This window comes from Echinops telfairi, unplaced genomic scaffold (assembly GCF_000313985.2).
Source record: "Echinops telfairi isolate 266 unplaced genomic scaffold, ASM31398v2 ScPeMD7_5592;HRSCAF=6446, whole genome shotgun sequence".
Lineage (NCBI taxonomy): Eukaryota > Metazoa > Chordata > Mammalia > Afrosoricida > Tenrecidae > Echinops > Echinops telfairi.
This window is the reverse complement of record NW_022109491.1, coordinates 12,957,048-12,974,239: the sequence shown is the minus strand read 5'-3', so window position 1 is coordinate 12,974,239 and position 17,192 is coordinate 12,957,048. Positions and strand designations below refer to the sequence as shown.

General features: G+C 48.9%; 1 protein-coding gene across 2 annotated transcripts in view; it reads left to right on the top strand.

The window, feature by feature from the left end:
* Positions 1–515: 515 nt before the first annotated feature.
* IFT52 (intraflagellar transport 52) overlaps positions 516–17,192 on the top strand; it is a 42,746-nt gene continuing 26,069 nt past the window's right edge. The window contains exons 1-9 of one of the 2 annotated variants that reach the window (XM_004697991.3): positions 516–617; positions 4,677–4,801; positions 5,498–5,585; positions 7,637–7,766; positions 8,030–8,105; positions 8,987–9,058; positions 11,015–11,141; positions 14,324–14,410; positions 16,553–16,621. In XM_004697991.3, coding sequence (XP_004698048.2) covers positions 597–617; positions 4,677–4,801; positions 5,498–5,585; positions 7,637–7,766; positions 8,030–8,105; positions 8,987–9,058; positions 11,015–11,141; positions 14,324–14,410; positions 16,553–16,621 — 795 coding nt within the window. In that variant the 5' untranslated portion in view covers positions 516–596. The remainder of the gene's footprint in view (positions 618–4,676; positions 4,802–5,497; positions 5,586–7,636; positions 7,767–8,029; positions 8,106–8,986; positions 9,059–11,014; positions 11,142–14,323; positions 14,411–16,552; positions 16,622–17,192) is intronic. The other variant, XM_045295385.1, reaches the window with a different exon arrangement.

Here is a 17,192-nt window from a genome sequence, read left to right as displayed (position 1 = left end):
AAAAAATCATTTTATTGGGGGCTTTCTGACTTCGAAGGCACCGCACACCTCTCTGGGACCATAGACCGCGCCAGCGCGGGCCCGAGGGGCGTCACCGGGCGGAGCCCCGCCCCCGGACCCGCCCGGCCGCTCTGCGCCTGCGCCGTCGGAAACGAGGCTGGCTGCGTCCTCCCGCTCTCCCTCCCGCTCCGCTGCCGGAAGGCTTCACTATTCTTTTTGGGGCAGCGAGAAGTTTGGGCCTTCCGGATGGGCCAGTTTTATAAGTTTTAAAAGGGCTAATATTAGATAATAAAATAAAGCGGGCTCGTGTTTACAAAAATATCAACGCATATGGTTGCGGCGGGATTTACGCTCCTCTAAAATAATGATATGGCCTCACGTGAGCCCCGCCCCTACCCGTAATCTCACCCCGTGACGCACTTCCGGAAAGCAAAAGCCGGAGGCGATTCGGCGACTTTCGTTCTGACGTCACCACGTCGCTCCGGAGGTAGCGCCACCTCCGCGTCCACAGCGTCCCTGCGCGTCTCGGTGCTGACGCCGTTGCTAAGCGGCGCTTGGGTACCTGGCCGCCTGATGCTGGATGGCGCTAGGGGAAGATGGTGGTCACCGGGTCCCAGGTGAGAAAGCCGCCGATTGCGATGGCCAACCGGGACGGTGGGCGGCCGGGGACTGGCGAGCACTTCGCCAAACTGCCCTCGGGACCTCCTGGGCCGGAGTTTGGGAAAATTCGAAGCCCACCAATGTAAAGGCGAGGATGTAGGTCCAGATCCTAGACAGTGGACAGGGCCCCCGCCTGCATCTCCTCTGGCTACACCGAGGTTTGTCCCTGCTGTTTTGGACGGGCATTTTAAGATCTTAGTCTATGCTCCACGGAAGAAAGAAGAGGCTTTCTACTCTCGTAAAAAGTTACAGCCCCCGCCCCCCAAAGAAAACAAGAGGCACAGCCCTAGAAACCCGCGGGGCAGTTCCATCCTGCCCTATAAGTGGAACACCACTGGACGGCAGTGTGTGGTGTGTTTTGTTTTTGTTTCGGGTCTGTGCTCAGTGAGACAAAGCACATTGTTGTCCTTGGTCTTTCTGTTTGTCATATGGAAAAATATACTTTTGATGTGCAGGATTCTTGAAGAGAAAGTGACTGGGCAGTGAGTGATCTTTGTGCTTGCTGAGATCCTTTTAGTTCTAACTAACTCCCTGCTCATTGGCTCCTAATGACCCTATAGGATAGCGTAGAACTGTCTCTGTGGGTTTTTGAGAATGTAACTTTTTATGGGGGTAGAAAGGCCCCTCTTTCTCCTGAGGAGCTACAGGTAGTTTCAAATCACTGATCTTTCAAATAGTCGCCCAAGGAGTAACCACTAACCCATCTACCCCCACCAGCTCCCTGCTAGGTCGAGGGAAACTTAAGTTCTGGGTCTTTCTGACAGACAGTGAATCCAGATCTGCTGGTCTCACCAGGGTGCTGTTGGCTTATTACTCTTTCCCGTGAAGAGTCAACCAAAAGGCAAAAGGGGTTCATTCCTTTCTCCTAGGAATCCCGCTCCTAGGAATGTGCCCTAAAGGAATATTCTATCAATGGTAAAAGCAGGAAAGGGTCCACTCCAGGAGAGTCTGTGGCGGCCAAAAGTTAGAAGAGTGTCCAGTGCAGGCAGTGGTTCATTATGGCTCAGCTATGCTGTAGATCACACCACCACAAACCTTCAGGGAGGCTTCCTCTCAGGAAATTGGAAAAAGTGGAATATGATGGTACTTGTATGAAGCCAAGCCCAAACTTTCTATCCTTTAGTGCATTCTGACTCATAACAACCCTATAGGACAGGGTAGAACTGCCTTTGTGGATTTCAGAGACTGTAGCTCCTCATGGAGTAGAAAGCCTCAGCCTTCGGGGTGACTGGTGGTTTTGAACTGCTAACCTTGCAGTGAGCAGCCCAACCCATTGTGCCACCAGTTACCCGGACAAGCCAGAAATAAGCCTAAGTGTGGATGGGCCGGAGCATCCAAGGACAAGCTGTTTCTCTGTGATGAAATAACAGGTGATGTTTTGTTCCCGAACTTGACAGCTCACAGAGTTGGGAATAAGACCCCAATCCTGTACAACCTGCAGAAAGCAGACCCTGTATAGGCTGAAGTCTGCCAAGAGAAGGACAAAAACAACAAAAAAACACCCTCCGCTAGTAGAGAGCCACAGACAAGTGGTAAGACTGCATCCTGTCAAAGGTGGAAAACTTGCAAGACCCGGCAAAGCAAGGCTGTCTTCCCGTTGAGTGTGGCTCTCACGGGTTTCACTCTAAGAATTTATTATGTAGTCAGGGTAGCAGGCCCGTTTGGCAGTGGAGATTAATGTTGGGCAGCTTTCGGATGCTTTAAAAACAACTGAGATGCACTGCCATCAAGTGGGTTTCAGCCCATTGTGACCCTCCAGGAGAGGGTAGAGGCCCCTCTGCGGGTTTCTGAGACTGTCGCACTCTATGGGAGTAGAAAACCTCGTCTTTCTCCCGAGGGATGACTGGTGACTGCGGAGTGCTGAGTTTTCCGTTAGAGCCCAGTGAGTAAGCACTGCGCCACCAGGGCTCCTTTCTCATACCTACTCTGGGGCGGGGGGTGCGGGGAGAACGACATCGAAGCTCACTTTAAGCACCAAGAGAAGGTAAAAGCAAACACAATTGCTGTCAATTGACTTCCAGCTCACAGTGGCCGCATGCGTGCAGAACGGAACTCCAGGGGAGTGTGTCCTCCCGAGGATTTCCAAAGCTGCCACCTTTAGAAGCGGACTGCCAGGTCTTTGCAGGTGCTCGGGTGGGTTCCAATCACAAACCACCAACGTTTTGGTTCGTAGTCGAGTGCTTAATCATCTGTGCCCCACAGAAGTCCTCATAAAATCCAGGTGGGCCCGTATTCAAATACTGAGAGAGAGGCACAGAGAAAGTACTAAGGAAAAGAGTATTGGCTGTATTTATACTCTAGGCTTGTCCAAAGCCTCTATTTTGGTTCTGTAAAATTCAAAATCCCGTGTGATATGGCCTCAAAACAAAAGCAGACCAAACTACCAGAAGCTACAGTAAGTTTGAAGACAGGCGAACGGAAAACAATTTGTTAAAAGATCAATTACAAAATATAGGAAAACCAGTAGAAAAATTAGCAGAATACTTGAACTGGAAACTCAGAGATACAAGAAACCAATATACATAGTGAAAAATAGCCATCTTACTGTATGGCCGGATCAATACCAGGCTGGCTTCTAGCAGCAAGTGACCTTGAATCTCCCCCACCCGTGGGGAGCTGACCAGAGCTAGCTGAAACAACTAGCAGCAAGTGGCCTTGAATCTCACACACACACCTGCGGAGCTGACTAGAGCTGGCTAGTGGCCTGCTTTATTCTCGACCTGCCGCTCTGCACCGGGCACCGGCACGACCCGTTTGGCTCAGTGCCCACTTTGCTCTCAACCCTCCACTCTGCACTCGGCATGGCCCATTTGGCTCAGTTCCTGCTTTGTTCTTGCTCACTGCTCTGCACCTGGCACGAATATACCGGGAACCAGGAAGATACCTTACATTCCAGAAAGCCAGACATACCTGTCCATATAAGCATCACCCCTGTAGCCTGCTGTGCAACTCCCCCAGCCCGGATGTTGTGGACTGTGGGACTCCACCCAGGTTGGGGTTTTCTCCCTAATAAAGCCTGCTTGTTCTAATTTGACTGATTTGGTCTCTGGCGCTTCTCGACTACCTTATACTTACCAATTTATTCAAAAGTGTAAATGGACTACCGCTAATGATGGTGATGATTGCACTCTTTTTAACGTGTTTAAACAGTTGAATTGTATGATATGTGAGCCACATGTCAAAAACAATGAAAAATTACAAGATGAAGAGCAATCTGTTGGCTGACTTCCACATTGAGGAAGAAAAAATCAAAACTAAATTTGGTGGATTTTTGTATTTTTACCTTTTTATTGGCAAACATGAAGATGATTGACAATGGTTGGGATTGTGTGGAAGCAAATATACCTAGTGTTCGGCAAAATATAAGTTGTTTTTTAGCACACACACAGGTAAGAATTTATTCTGTAGATATGCAGGGTGCACAAATACATCGTGTTCAAGAATACTGTTTGTGGAATGTTTTACTAGTGAAAATTTGGAAAGAAAAAAGACGTCCATCAGTATATGCTGATGAAGTAGATTGCTGAGCATCTATACACTGCACTACTTTGCAGCTGTACACATACTTAAGTACTGGCATGGAGAGGTGGTCAGAGGACAAGGTTTGATGAGAAAGTGTGCTGCAGAACAGCACAGATGAGACAATCCTCTTGTGTAAACACAATCGTGTGTGGAAAGACTCTAGAAGGAAGACTGTATCCCAAACCTACTCATGGTTAGCAGTGAGACGTCAGGTTGAAGGCATGATCTCAGGGAAGGAGGGAAGCAGAAGGTGGGGAGAGCTAGGGGTGGGGTGGTGGGAGGCCCGCAGAGGAGAGAAGTGGCATCAGCAGGGGAGGACGGTTTGGCCTCCCGTTTCTGCGGTTGATGATGATGTGTCTCATCCTCGGGGTTTCGCAGCTGTGTGGCAGCTGTGTACACTTTCTTGATAAATTAAAAGAAGTCAGAGGCAAATATTTCTTTCTTTTGGAGTGTTGTTTATTCTCTGTGTCCTGATCCCTTCTCTGTTCTTTAAGGTAACCATGGAGAAAGAGCTTCGCAGCACCATCATTTTCAATGCATCCAAAAAGGAGGTCTTCACCACCAACAGTGGTTATAAATCTATGCAGAAAAGACTTCGCAGTAATTGGAAGATTCAGAGGTGACTACTGTTGGTTGTTTTTTTCCCAGAGCGTCAGCTGTAGTCTGCTGGTAAAATTGGAAAGGCTCCCTCCTGTAAGCTGGACAGTGGAAGTGATCGGAGCTCGTTGTAGACTGTTCAGAAATAAATGTTATTATGAAAAGATCTCTTTTGTAAATTGGCAGTCAGCATATTAAGTTGTCACCTAAGAGACAAAGCAAAAAAATATTCTCATTGTAGATATAAGGTTTTTTAAGTGCTTACGGTTTTACCAGGGTCTTTGGTAATTTTTGTTAAAGTCGTGCAATTATTTTAACGTGGGTTAGTGCTTCAGTGCGCGCGCACACGCGCGCGCGCGCGCGCGCGCACACACACACACACGGCACACACTCACGCACTTTTTTGGTAATGGTAAGGATATGTCAGTATATAGCTGATTATAGAGCTGACTCTATTAGCAGCTGGAAGACTTTGCCGTGCCCTTGCATGGCTTAACTTGGATACCTTGGCTCATAGGAAGGGCTTGGGGTCTGGTGGCTCTGGGGCAGACCTCTAGAGGAGACTCTCACTTTGGGAGAAAGGCTGACGCGGGTACCGCTAAGTCCCTTCTTCTCGGAGCCTCTGTACCCTCTGATTCCACACAGTCTAGAAGCTGGAAGAATCCATACATTGGTTTAAATCAAGAATCTAACTCTTGCTTTTCAAATCCTCTTCTAGCTTAAAAGATGAAATCACAATCGACAAGCTCATCGGGGTGAAACTGTGGATCACAGCTGGGCCGCGGGAAAAGTTCACGGCCGCCGAGGTAAAAAGGAGAGTGAGACACTTAAGAACAGGGGCTCTGAAATAAGATTTCTGGAACGCAGATCCCACGTCAGCATTTATTGACTGTTCAGATCCTAAAGGGAGTCACTGTACCGCTCGGAGCCGGTTTCTTCATAAATAAAATGCAGTGATTGAACAAGACAAAGAAAACAACCTAAACTCAGTGCCATCAAGTGGAGTCTGATGCACAGCGACTCTACGGGGCAGGGTAGAACGGCCCCTGTGGGTTTCCGAGACGGTCACTGTCTTTGGAAGTAGACAGTCTCATCTTTGTCCTGTAGAGTGCCTGTTAGTTTTGAACTGCTGACCTTGTGGATAGTAGTCCAGCGAGCAACCACGATGCCACCAAGACTCCTTTTAAAAGGGGATAATTCTAACTAAGAATACATCACAGAGTTTTTGTGATTAGCTGAGAGCATCCATGAAAAACAGCTCAAACGTTGTGAGGGTTGATTAAATATTACCCAGCCTGTGCTAATATATTTTTGCTTTGCTAGTAGGAAAATTCAATTTAAAATCAAACTGCTGGGATGTGAGGGCGATCTGGCTGTGACATCTGTCACCTTATTGATCGCCAGGGTTGGTTCGGCTGATCTGGCTGGCTAGCCAGCTGTGCCCTTCCTCCTTCACCGTTGTTCCATGTGCGTCCCTCCCGAGGAGGAGAGGAGGAAGACCATCCTTCGGTCAAGGGTGTACAAGTAGCTGCGCTCCCTCCCCTGCTAGATCCTCCAAACAAGTCTCAAAATCAAGCTGCCTGTTGTTCTGTTTCATGGAACAGGTGAAGAGTATAAAGGAGGACTCAGACAGAGCAAGACTCTTTCCCACAGGGACTCGGAGGAAGCACCCTGTGCTCAGGGGGGCTGTGGGATGGGTGAGGTGGCCCAGGGCCAGTGTGATCCCCAGCCTGAGGCATGTCAAGCTCTCCTGCCTTTGGCTTCTTTCTGAGAACCCATCTGAACTTGCTTTTCACTCGTCCAGTGAGCCTATGTTGGTGACTAGCAGAGGCCTTCCTTAAGGTCTTCCTGAGACCACTGGTTCCCTAGTCATTGCTTCTGGCCTCCTTGGACCAGTAAAGGGTTTGGTTCATTCCTCAAGAACCCTGTGATGCCTTTTGGGCATGCAGTTCTTTGGAAGCTGTGCTTCTGTCCATCCAGTGACACTTAGATCAATCTAGAAAATAGGCTGAAGAGTCTTTGTGGTTTGCACCTCAGTTACATTAACTCATCAATCTTGCGTAGTGGTGGTCTTCAGTTTCCACTCAATGACCACGTGACCCAACCCCGTGCCTCCCAGCCCCATCAGATGAACATCACCTGCATTCGCAATGGGGCTGCATTGGTGATAGAACCCATCACAGCTTTAAAAAAATTCAGTAACATGTCTGTGTGAGTTAAGATTTGGTGTCGACTTGGCTGGACCAGGATTCGCAGTGGCTTGTCAGTGAACTAGTCATTCCTGTGACTTGGCTAACACACCGCGATTACAGCCCATCTCTATTTGGGATCAGATTAGAGGCAAGTGCAACACCCTTAACTCAGGCCACAGCCCTGATACAGTGAATTGCCTCAGGGGTGTCACCTACTTCTGATACCACTTGACGCTGTGGAGAAGCCTTCACATGATGTATCGACCTCCGGTAGTCAAAGTTCAGCCTGATCTTGGGGTGCGCCGGGCAGGGAGGATCAGGCAGGGTAGGTGGGAGCTTCTAATAGTTTACTTTGAGTTTGCTGTGCAGGGTCAACTTTGAAAGTACACATTCAGTGTGAGCATTTTAGCGGTTCTGTACTCACTTTGAACCGTAGAGATTGTGCTGCCACCGTGGTTCCCACAGAGCAAGCCTGTGAGCGCCGCATGGACCCAGGTGACATCCTGGGATTCTCATGAGTCGGCACTGACCGGACGACACCTCACCACAGCGACGTGGACCTGGAATGTTGACTTTTCAGTTGCTTGAAAGGTCTTATTCCTAGTGCATTGGTCAAAGGTCTCTTGGTTACATTCAAAGGGTTTTGTCCACCCCCGTTTGTACAGTTTGAAGTCTTGAAGAAATATCTCGATGGTGGTGGAGATATCCTTGTTATGCTGGGAGAAGGTGGAGAGTCCAGATTTGACACCAACATTAACTTTCTACTAGAAGAATATGGAATCATGGTTAATAATGGTAATTATAAAAACAAACGGAGGAGGTCATTCCCTGTCTTTCACCGGCATTGCAGCTCTCACACCAGGGGAGCCGTGGGCTGAGGGTGCATGAGCTTGCATTCTGACCTCACCAGTGGACCAAGCTCAGCTGCTTCTGTTTATAAGATGGGGAGTGCTGGGGAGTGAGTTTCAGGCTGCCTTCCTGCTCAGTCGGTGGGTTTCCAGAAACACTTCCTCTCATCTACAAATGCACCTTCCGTTTTTCTGTCCTTTTCCTTGAAGATGCTGTGGTTCGGAATGTGTACTACAAGTATTTTCATCCTAAAGAAGCCCTCGTTTCCAACGGCGTCCTGAACAGGTAAGCATGTTGGGGGGCACGCTGTTCCTGCAATGGCTCACCTTTTCTCTTGAGTCTCCCCCCCAGGCTTCTCGGAGCCCTCCTTCCTTTCTCCCCCATCAAACAATCTTCCTGCCACTTTGGGAAATCGCTCCACATGAAAACCTGCTTCATAAAGGAATTCCACCATCAAGGGACTTGATGGGAAAGAGGCCAGGCTGAGGGCGGGAGGGATGGAAAGACCCCAAGGTCACTGATGCTCCCCTTCTTTTTCTCTGCACTTGTCTTAGCTCTGCTTGCCTCTCTGCATAGGCCTGATCTTCAAGGTAGAGGTCAGTTAACAGGTTAGGGAAGTGTGCACAGCTCCCCGCTTCTTCTCGGGCCTCAGCCCCGGATAGGAGAGTATTCCCAGCCAGAGCTGCCTGGAGGTTCTGTGTGTGTCGGGCCCAGGCCAACCACTGAGGATGCCCTGGTGAGGTAGCGAGATCCCCACCCTGCTAGGAGCCCACCAGGGAGTCTGCTTTCTGCTCCACTGGATCCCAAAGCAAAAACTCGGGGCTGGTGGACAAGGGGAATGCGTGTGAGAAGAGCGCGGCATCACCTGTCCCCTGTGTCCCCAGCTCCTCATTCCACGCTCAAGCTTGCTGTCTGCCAGCCTTCCCCGGGGCCTGAAGGCACAGAAATAACCAGCATGGGGACCCCGTCCTTAGTGCTCAAAAGAGAAGAACTGATTCTGATATTCTAGTGCTCAGACCTGCAGGTTACCATTATTTACTTTTTAAAAGTGGAAACTTGAAAACTGCTAAGTCCTGGCATCTAGTTCCTACTTAACGGCTGGTACATGCAGTGTAAACCTCTACTCTCTGTTTGGTTGTCTAATAGGCTGCTCTTGTTTCTTAAAGGGAGATTAGCCGAGCTGCCGGAAAGGCTGTGCCTGGGGTGGTCGACGAGGAAAGCAGTGGAAACAACGCCCAGTGAGTGAGTGTGTGTGTGCGGGTGGTAGTGATGGTGGTGAGGGCCCCTGCTGTGGCTGTCGTGTTTTAAGAGTGGCTTTCTTTGTGGGTTCTCCCTATTTTCAAAATGGATGGTTTTCCACTCTGATTCATTCTCACGGAAAACCAAACCCTTCAAACCGTTTTAAAAGGTGGGGAGGAGAAGTCCTGCCCTGTACAGCTCTGCTACTGCTCCCCACGATAATCAGATATTTGGTTTTGTGGGGCTTTTTACATAGACAACCACCTACATGAAGGGCTCCTGTGTGGGCGCAGATGGCCTCATCTTTCTCCCACAGAGTGGCTGGTGGATTCAAACCATTGACCTTGCCAAGGGTTAGTCGTCCAACGCCTAACCCACAACACCATCGGGGCTCCTTATTGTGGAGCCTCTAGGGCAGTGGTTCTCAACCTTCCTAATGCCACGACCCTTTAATACAGAGCCTCATGTGGAGGTGACCCCCCAACCATAAAATTATTTTCGTTGCTAAAATTATTTCGTTCATCACTGTCATTTTGCTACTGTTACGAATCAGGCGACCCCTGTGAAAGTGTCGTTCAACTCCCAAAGGGGTTGCGACCCACAGGTTGAGAACCGCTGCTCTAGGTCACTTGTGATAGTGGTGCTTTAATAATGAAACCACCGGACATTCTGTGAAGGAGTGCTGGTGGGGCCCTGCCTATGTGCTGAGCTGCCAGCCGGTCAGCAATTTGAACCCACCCAGCAGCTCTGCTTCCAGAAAGTGCCAGCCTCAGAAACCCCGTGGGGCAGGTCCACGCTGCCCTCTAGGGTCACTGCAGGCTAGCATCAACACTCCTCGTCAGTGGTGGGTGTTTTGCTTTCCTAGGTATTAGGCACGTCCTATGTGTCCAACAGGTATCAACGTATTTCATTCCGATCCTCACCCTCTAAGGTTGTAGATGAGATACAGAAGGATTGATTGTGCAAAGCCATGTACAACTCTCAAGAGTCAACGCTTAGAGTCAAAATGCGGCAGCCTGTTGCTGAGCCTGCATCCTGTATTGTTATAAGTGCGTCAGTCGGGGACCCCAGGTCTTTGTCAGGAGAGTGGAAAGTCACTGGAGTCCCAAGAAAAGTCTGCATGCGAGCGAGCGCCCCCACCAAGGTGGGGTAAGTGCAGGTGCCTCTTGAGTCAGTAAGCCTTCCACGGGGCACATCTGGCCGATGGCAGACATTAAGTCTTAAACCCGGTTGCGGCCATATCTACTTCCCTCAAGGACTTTAATGAAAAAGCGGTGGTGGTTCAGTGGGAGATTCACACCTTCCGTGCAAGAGGCCAGGGTTCCAGTCTCAGCCACTGTACCGTAAGTGTGACTTCCATTCAGCTGGTCGGTGGAGATGTGTGTACTGCTGTGATGGTGAACTGGTTCAGTGGAGCTGGAAACGGAGGAATAGCCTGGCCTCTTCGGACAGTCAGGCCAAGGTAAACCTTTCATGTCACGGGTCTAGCCCCACTGTGCATGGGGCACCGTGAGCTGAGGGCTGACGTGGCAGGAGCTAACAGAGCCGCAGGAGGCTCTTATTCAGAGCGGTCAGAGTGTGTAAACTTTTTCCTGGCCCACCTCACATTTCTCTCCTTCCCCAGATGGTGGCCTGGGGGATGAGAAGCTGAAGCCCTGAACTCTGCTCAGGGGTAACTCTGGTTCAGGCCTCCGATGAGGGCCCCCTCTTTTTCCCTCTCCCACCGTAGAGGCTGGTTTTGTTCTCTCAGGTGGAATCATCACACTTTCTGAATGGATACTTGGATTTCTGGAAGGGCTGGATGACACTTGCAACTAGAGTTACCCCGAGTTTGGGGTCATAAGACAGAGGCTTAGAGGGAATTTTGCATGGACACATCGCTCAGGATAGGCTGAGACTATCCACAGAATTTGACCTCTCACCTGGGGTGTCTGCATGTCTCCGCTGTCTTTCAGGGCTCTGACCTTCGTCTACCCCTTTGGGGCCACCCTGAGCGTCATGAAACCAGCAGTGGCTGTGCTGTCCACAGGCTCCGTCTGCTTTCCGCTCAACCGGCCCATCCTGGCTTTCTACCACTCTAAGGTACAGCTTGCCTCCCAACGGGGCATGCATGCGGTTGGCATTGCCGAAAGAGGGAAAACAGCTTTGCCATTTCCAATGAGGTGCCATGTGTATTTTTGCATTCTCAACCTGTGGGTCGCGACCCCTTTGGGGGTCGAAGGACCCTCTCACAGGGGTCGCCCAATTCCTAACAGTAGCAACATGACAGTGATGAAGTAGCAAGGAAAATAATGTTGTGGTTTGGGGGTCACCACCACATGAGGAACGGTGTGAAAGGGCCGCGGCATGAGGCAGGTTGAGAGCCCCTGGTCTAGAGGATCATCTCGTCAAGAACTATCTTTGTTATCTGGGTTTTAGCTGTGGGGAGGCAGAATTGGCCAGTCGTTGATGGAGTCAGGCCTTCCGCCTAGCTCTTCTAGTTCCGCATCCGCAGTTTTTCCACCGGGTGGTGAAATGTATCGCCCCAAACATTGGTCCTCTCACCATTTCCCACATGTCCAGTTCAGTGGCATCAGTGGCATTCCACGTGTTGTCCACCCATCTCCACTGCCCAGGTCCAGAGTGCCCCGTCACCTCACAGGTGCCGTGCGTACCGAGTGGAACTGCACTCCCTGGGGGCCTTGTGGCTGCGACTTTGCAGAAGCAGATGGCCAGACTTTTCGCCCGAGGCACCCCTGGTGGGTTTGAACTGCGAACCTTTGAGTTAGTAGCCTAGCGCTGAACTCTGCCACCCAGAGACTTCGACAGCCTTATTATATCGCCACGTTTCCATTGCCTCTTAATTAGTGAACTTAGCAGCATGGAAATCCCCAGCAGCCTTCCACCTTCCCCCAGGGAGCTACATGTCCCCGGTTCATTCTCGTCCTGCTTTTCTTGCATGGGATCTCTATTCTTTTCCCAGTGGTTTTTAAAAATTCTGTCCTCGTTTCAGTAAGAATTGAGTAAATGTCTATGCTGTGTTTCAAAGACGACGAAAATCAGGCAGAATTTGTAGAGCTGTTATAGTAGTTAACCTCCTCTCCCAAGTAGCTAGACATGCTGATTTAAAATGTAAGTAGGAGTAAATGATTTTAGATGTGGAGCTAATAATTGCTTATGTAAACAAGGCGATGAGGTGCTATTTTAAGGATCCTCGGGTAGTGTAGTACAGACCATAATGATCTGACTTCCTAACGGTCCCCCCACCCTCATGGAGGGGGTGCGGGGCGGGGCCAGCACCCAGGACTCTGTCTCCTTACCCACGCCACAGACTCCACGAGCTGTTCATGCCTCTCTGGGTCTTTGTTTCCTGGGGTGGGTGGGCTCGTTCAGTGTTAAAGGAGAAACTGGCCCTGGAGTAGACAGCCAGTCATGGAATCGATGCTGGGCAGAGGCTGGGAAAGGAAGCAGATGGGAGTGGTCAGAGCTTCTATCAGGACAGAGGAAGTGGATTCAAGGAAAAATCTAGACCAGCGGTTCTCAACCTGTGGGTCGAGACCCCTTTGGGGGTCAACCGACCCTTACACAGGGGTCACCCGATTCATCACAGTAGCAAAATGACAGTGATGAAGCAGCAAGGGAAATAATGTTAGGGTTGGGGGGGTCACCACCACATGAGGAACTGTATGAAAGGGTCGCGGCATGAGGATGGTTGAGAACCACTGCCCTAGACTCTCCTGGGCATGAACGAGGGGGAGAAAAGCAGATGATAGTAAGGAAAGGACAACAAAAGCCTAACTCTGGGGAGGTGGAAAGTGAGGAGCGGCTTCACTGGAGCCTCCCTGCCGGCCCAGCTCGCTGGGTCATTTCCCCTGTTTTCTATAGAATTCTACCAAATTGGCTTCCTGCTCAGAAGCGTCGCTGCGTAGCTGTTGAGTTTTTCCGAGTTGATGATAGAGCACTAGTTCTGTGCTGGCTTTTCCCGTGATGCTACTTGCTTATAATATGGTGCAAGCCAAAGTTTGCTTTGCCTTTGGGTTGTCATTTAAAAAAAAAATTGTAGGTGGATGCCTTTTGTGGTCTCTGGCTTTAGTATAATTCTTCCTGTGGTGCCCTGACAGCTGGGCCTAGGCCCCCCTGGGACGAGCCAGAAAAAATGGCTTCATCTTCTTGTTTTACATCATATTTGTTTTTCTCATAACAAAATACTGTCTGCTCATCATAGACAAATTGGAAAATAAGGAAGAGAATAAAAACACAACTCTCCCTACAGCTCTACCCTGCGGGTGGCCCCCACCCCCGGGCATTTTAATGACCTTTCCCCCACTTTTGCTTGTGCCTCAGTTTGATTATTTCCTTCAAAGTTTTCAACTAGGGCTCTGTACAGTGTAGGGAGTCCTTGATTTTAAACCTGGTGTGGCATAGAGGCATGTTCCTGTGCTCCTGTAAGCCCTCTTACCACGTCACTGTCATATTACATCATAATTTATCAATTGAAGGAGGTGCCATTCATACTCGTTTTTCTGTGGTATAACATTTGAATTTATTTGGAATTTTTTGTGATAAATATGAAACTGGGGGGTGCACTTCAGACTTCTTTAATGTGTGTGTGTTGGCAAAACAGTGTGTAAGAGCTTATTTGACTAACTCCTAATCAACAGTTTATAGTAGCTTGTCATATTTAATATGGTAGGCAAAAAATACTATCCTGATTTCCTTAAAATAACTAATATTGGAATTGTTTTTCTTACCAACCAGTCATTTCTTTTGTAAAATGTTCATGCTTGTCACCACTATTCTGGTTGCCTCATAGTTACATACTATTTTTGGTTTTCATAAATGAATTTATAGCCCCTTTAGACAGATTGCCTTAGTTTTGGGGGTGGGTTCCCCTCCCCTTCAAGGCTCTAAGCTTCATCTCTAGATGGTGAGGAGCCCTGGTGGTGTAGTGGTTACACATTGAGACGCGATCCTAAAGGTCAGCAGTTTGAAACCACCAGCCCTCCTTGGCCGAAAGAGGAAGGTTCTTTATGTAAGACGAAGAGCAATGGGACAGTGCTATAGAGCTCAATTCAGGTTTGTTTTGGTTAATGTCAGACAGGAAATATAAAAGTGACTGCAGTGACAGGCAGGTTAGAATGTAGTTGGCAAGTCTAGACTGTTAGAACCTTGGTGTGAACTGATACTGAATTCTTATCAGCATGATGTTAAGTGTTTGGGGACTGGGATGCATGTGGCACGTTTTGGGCTCTGAGGCCCTACCCCACTCTGATTGTCATCGACAGACGCAAGGGGGGAAGCTGGCAGTGCTTGGCTCATGCCACATGTTCAGTGACCAGTATTTGGATAAAGAAGAAAACAGCAAAATCATGGTAAGCTTTCTCCTTTCATAAGATTAATGTGTAATGTTGTAGGTCTGATTTTCATGTCATTGAAGCACTTGGTTATTTAAGATATGCTGCTCTGTTCATTTATCTATTCAGGATTTAGCCACTCAGGGCCCAGCTAGTCACATGTCAGTCACTAAGGATACACCGCTGAGTCAGGCATTGCCACTGCCTTTAGAACGTGTGTGGCCCTTTGAGAAAGGGCGAGAGATTGCCGAGTCCAGAGTGATGTGGTGAGCATTCTTACGCATGCCAAGTTGGGGTGAGAGGTGACCCTGGAAAGATGGTGAGGACTTCGCCAACAAGGGCCTCCCATGCACAGCCGAAGAGCCCCACCCCACTGTATGCTGAAAGCCCTCTGGCGCCTTCTGGGTTTGCAGATAGGTTGGGCAGAGCCAGGACCCTCTGTCGCTGTTCAGCTGTGTGCACCGGAGGAGGGAGGAGGCAACTTGAGCACCTGAGTAAAGGTAGTGAAGGGAGGACTGGAGAGGAGGGGCCAGTGGGTATGCGTGGTATTTCGGAGGGTTTATTTAAAGAGCAAGGAGCCCTGGTAGTTAGGCTGCTAAGCAGAAGGTCAGTAGTTCGACACCTCTAGTGGCTCAGAGAGAGAGAGAGAGAGAGAGAGAGACGGGCTTTGTACTGTGTCTTAAAGAATTCGTCTCAGAAGCCCAGGGGAGTAGTTCTAGCCTCCCCTATAGGGTCGTTATGAGTCAGCGTTGACTTAGTTGGCAGTGAGTTGGGCGATTAAAGAACAAGGGGCCCTGGTGGCATATGAAGGGCTTCGTTAACTTTTCCTATGTGTTTAACTTTCCTAGTTCATTAGTGTTTCCATTTTCACCTGAGAAATTTGCAACCGGGGCAAGCGCTACCAGAAATACCCCCGCTTCATTATATTTGGTTTTGGATTACGTTTGGTTTGTGGCGCACTCAGAACCTTTTACTGTTGCCCATTCTTTCGTGACCCTGTGTTCAGTTACGGAAACTGTCGTAGTGGATTGCTTGATGATTTAACCATGAGGTCAGCCCAGCCATTCAAACCCACCAGCTGACCTGAAGGAGGAAGATGAGGCTTCCTACTGCTGTCAAGAGTGACAGTCCTGCCTGGGGCTTCCCAGGCTCATATTTAAGCCAGCAGCCATCCAAGTGAGGCATCAACTTCAGTCCACATCGAAGAAACACACCCGCCGGTGTGATCCAAGATGACAGTAACACGATCCAAATTTGATGAAGGGAAAAGTGTCAGAGCTTGACTTGTCAACACTTAGTTTATAGATAGCTATGGAAGACAGTGGGAGCCCAAAATCCATCTGTGGATTGAGCTGCTGGCTGGTCCTCTCTGGCCACATTCGGGAGTCAGCCGCTTTGCTGTCAGGCAGAGTTTATTGTAAACTGATTCTGATGGGACCCACATGACTGGCGTCTCCATGGACACGTTCTGCAGGGATCAAGATACACTCTGCTTCTTAAAGTTTTACTCTTAAGTTCCCACTGTCCTCAGCACCGGAAATGGGATGTGACTGTGACAAGCTGGAATAAATTTTAGTTTGTGATTAGAGTGTCGTAAGAAATTATACATTTCTTTTCTTCCTTTTTTTAAAAACCATTTTATTGGGGGCTCATACAACTCTTATCATAATCTATACATCCGTCCATTGTGTCAAGCACATTTGTACATTGGTTGCCATCATCATTCTCAAAACATTTGCTATCTTTTTGAGCCCTTGGTATCAGCTCCTCTTTTTTCCCCCTCCTCCCGATAAATTACACATTTCTAATGAGAGGAGGCCCTGGACCAGGTGGAGACACAGTGGCTGCAGCACTGGGCTCAGACCTAACAGTGAAGATGGTGCGGGACCAGCAGCGCTGCCTTCTGTCATACAGGGAACTCGCTCCACAGCACCTGACAACTACAAGAACGTGGAACTGGGTGAAGAAAACCTCGCTTTCACATGGTGTCTCCAAAGAAAGCCCGGCTACACCTTTGTTTTATTCCTTTGAACGTTTTTTATCTTTTTCCCCCTTTATTGACATAAATCTGGTTCTGACTCTGTGTTATGAAGTAGCCAAGTGGCTAATACTGTATCTAATCCCACACACCACCACCACCCTTCTTTTTTTCCAATCCAGGATGTTGTTTTCCAGTGGCTCACAACCGGAGACATCCACCTGAACCAGATTGATGCTGAAGACCCAGAGGTAGGAGCGTGTGTGCCATTTACAGAAAATAGCTCCCACGGGAAAACGGGCCAGCCTTCCATGCTTTGAAGGGTTCTGAAGGAGTAACTGTCTGCCTCCTCGTGTCCTTAATAGAGCTGGCAGGAAACGGTGGCCCCACAGTACAAAGCAGTGACCTGGCACAATCACACAGGAGGGGGCTTCCCAAAGTTCATGAGAAAATGGAAGGAAAAGAAAATGGAATTTTTCCTCGAGCTTTTCAAAGCCCCCTCATAATGAGTTGGCCTAAGCTTTTTTTTTAAATCATTTTATTAGGAATTTTTTTTAAATCATTTTATTAGGGGCTCATCCGACTCTCATCACAATCCACACATGCATCAATTGTGTAAAGCACATTTGTACATTCATTGCCCTCGTCATTCTCAAAACATTTGCTCTCCACTTAAGGCCCCGGCATCAGGTCTTAATTTTTTCCCCTTGCTGCCCCCTCCCCATGATTCCTTGATAATTTATAAATTATTATTTTGTCATATCTTGCCCTGTCCGATGTTTCCCTTCACCCACTTTTCTGTTGTCCATCCCCCAGGGAGGA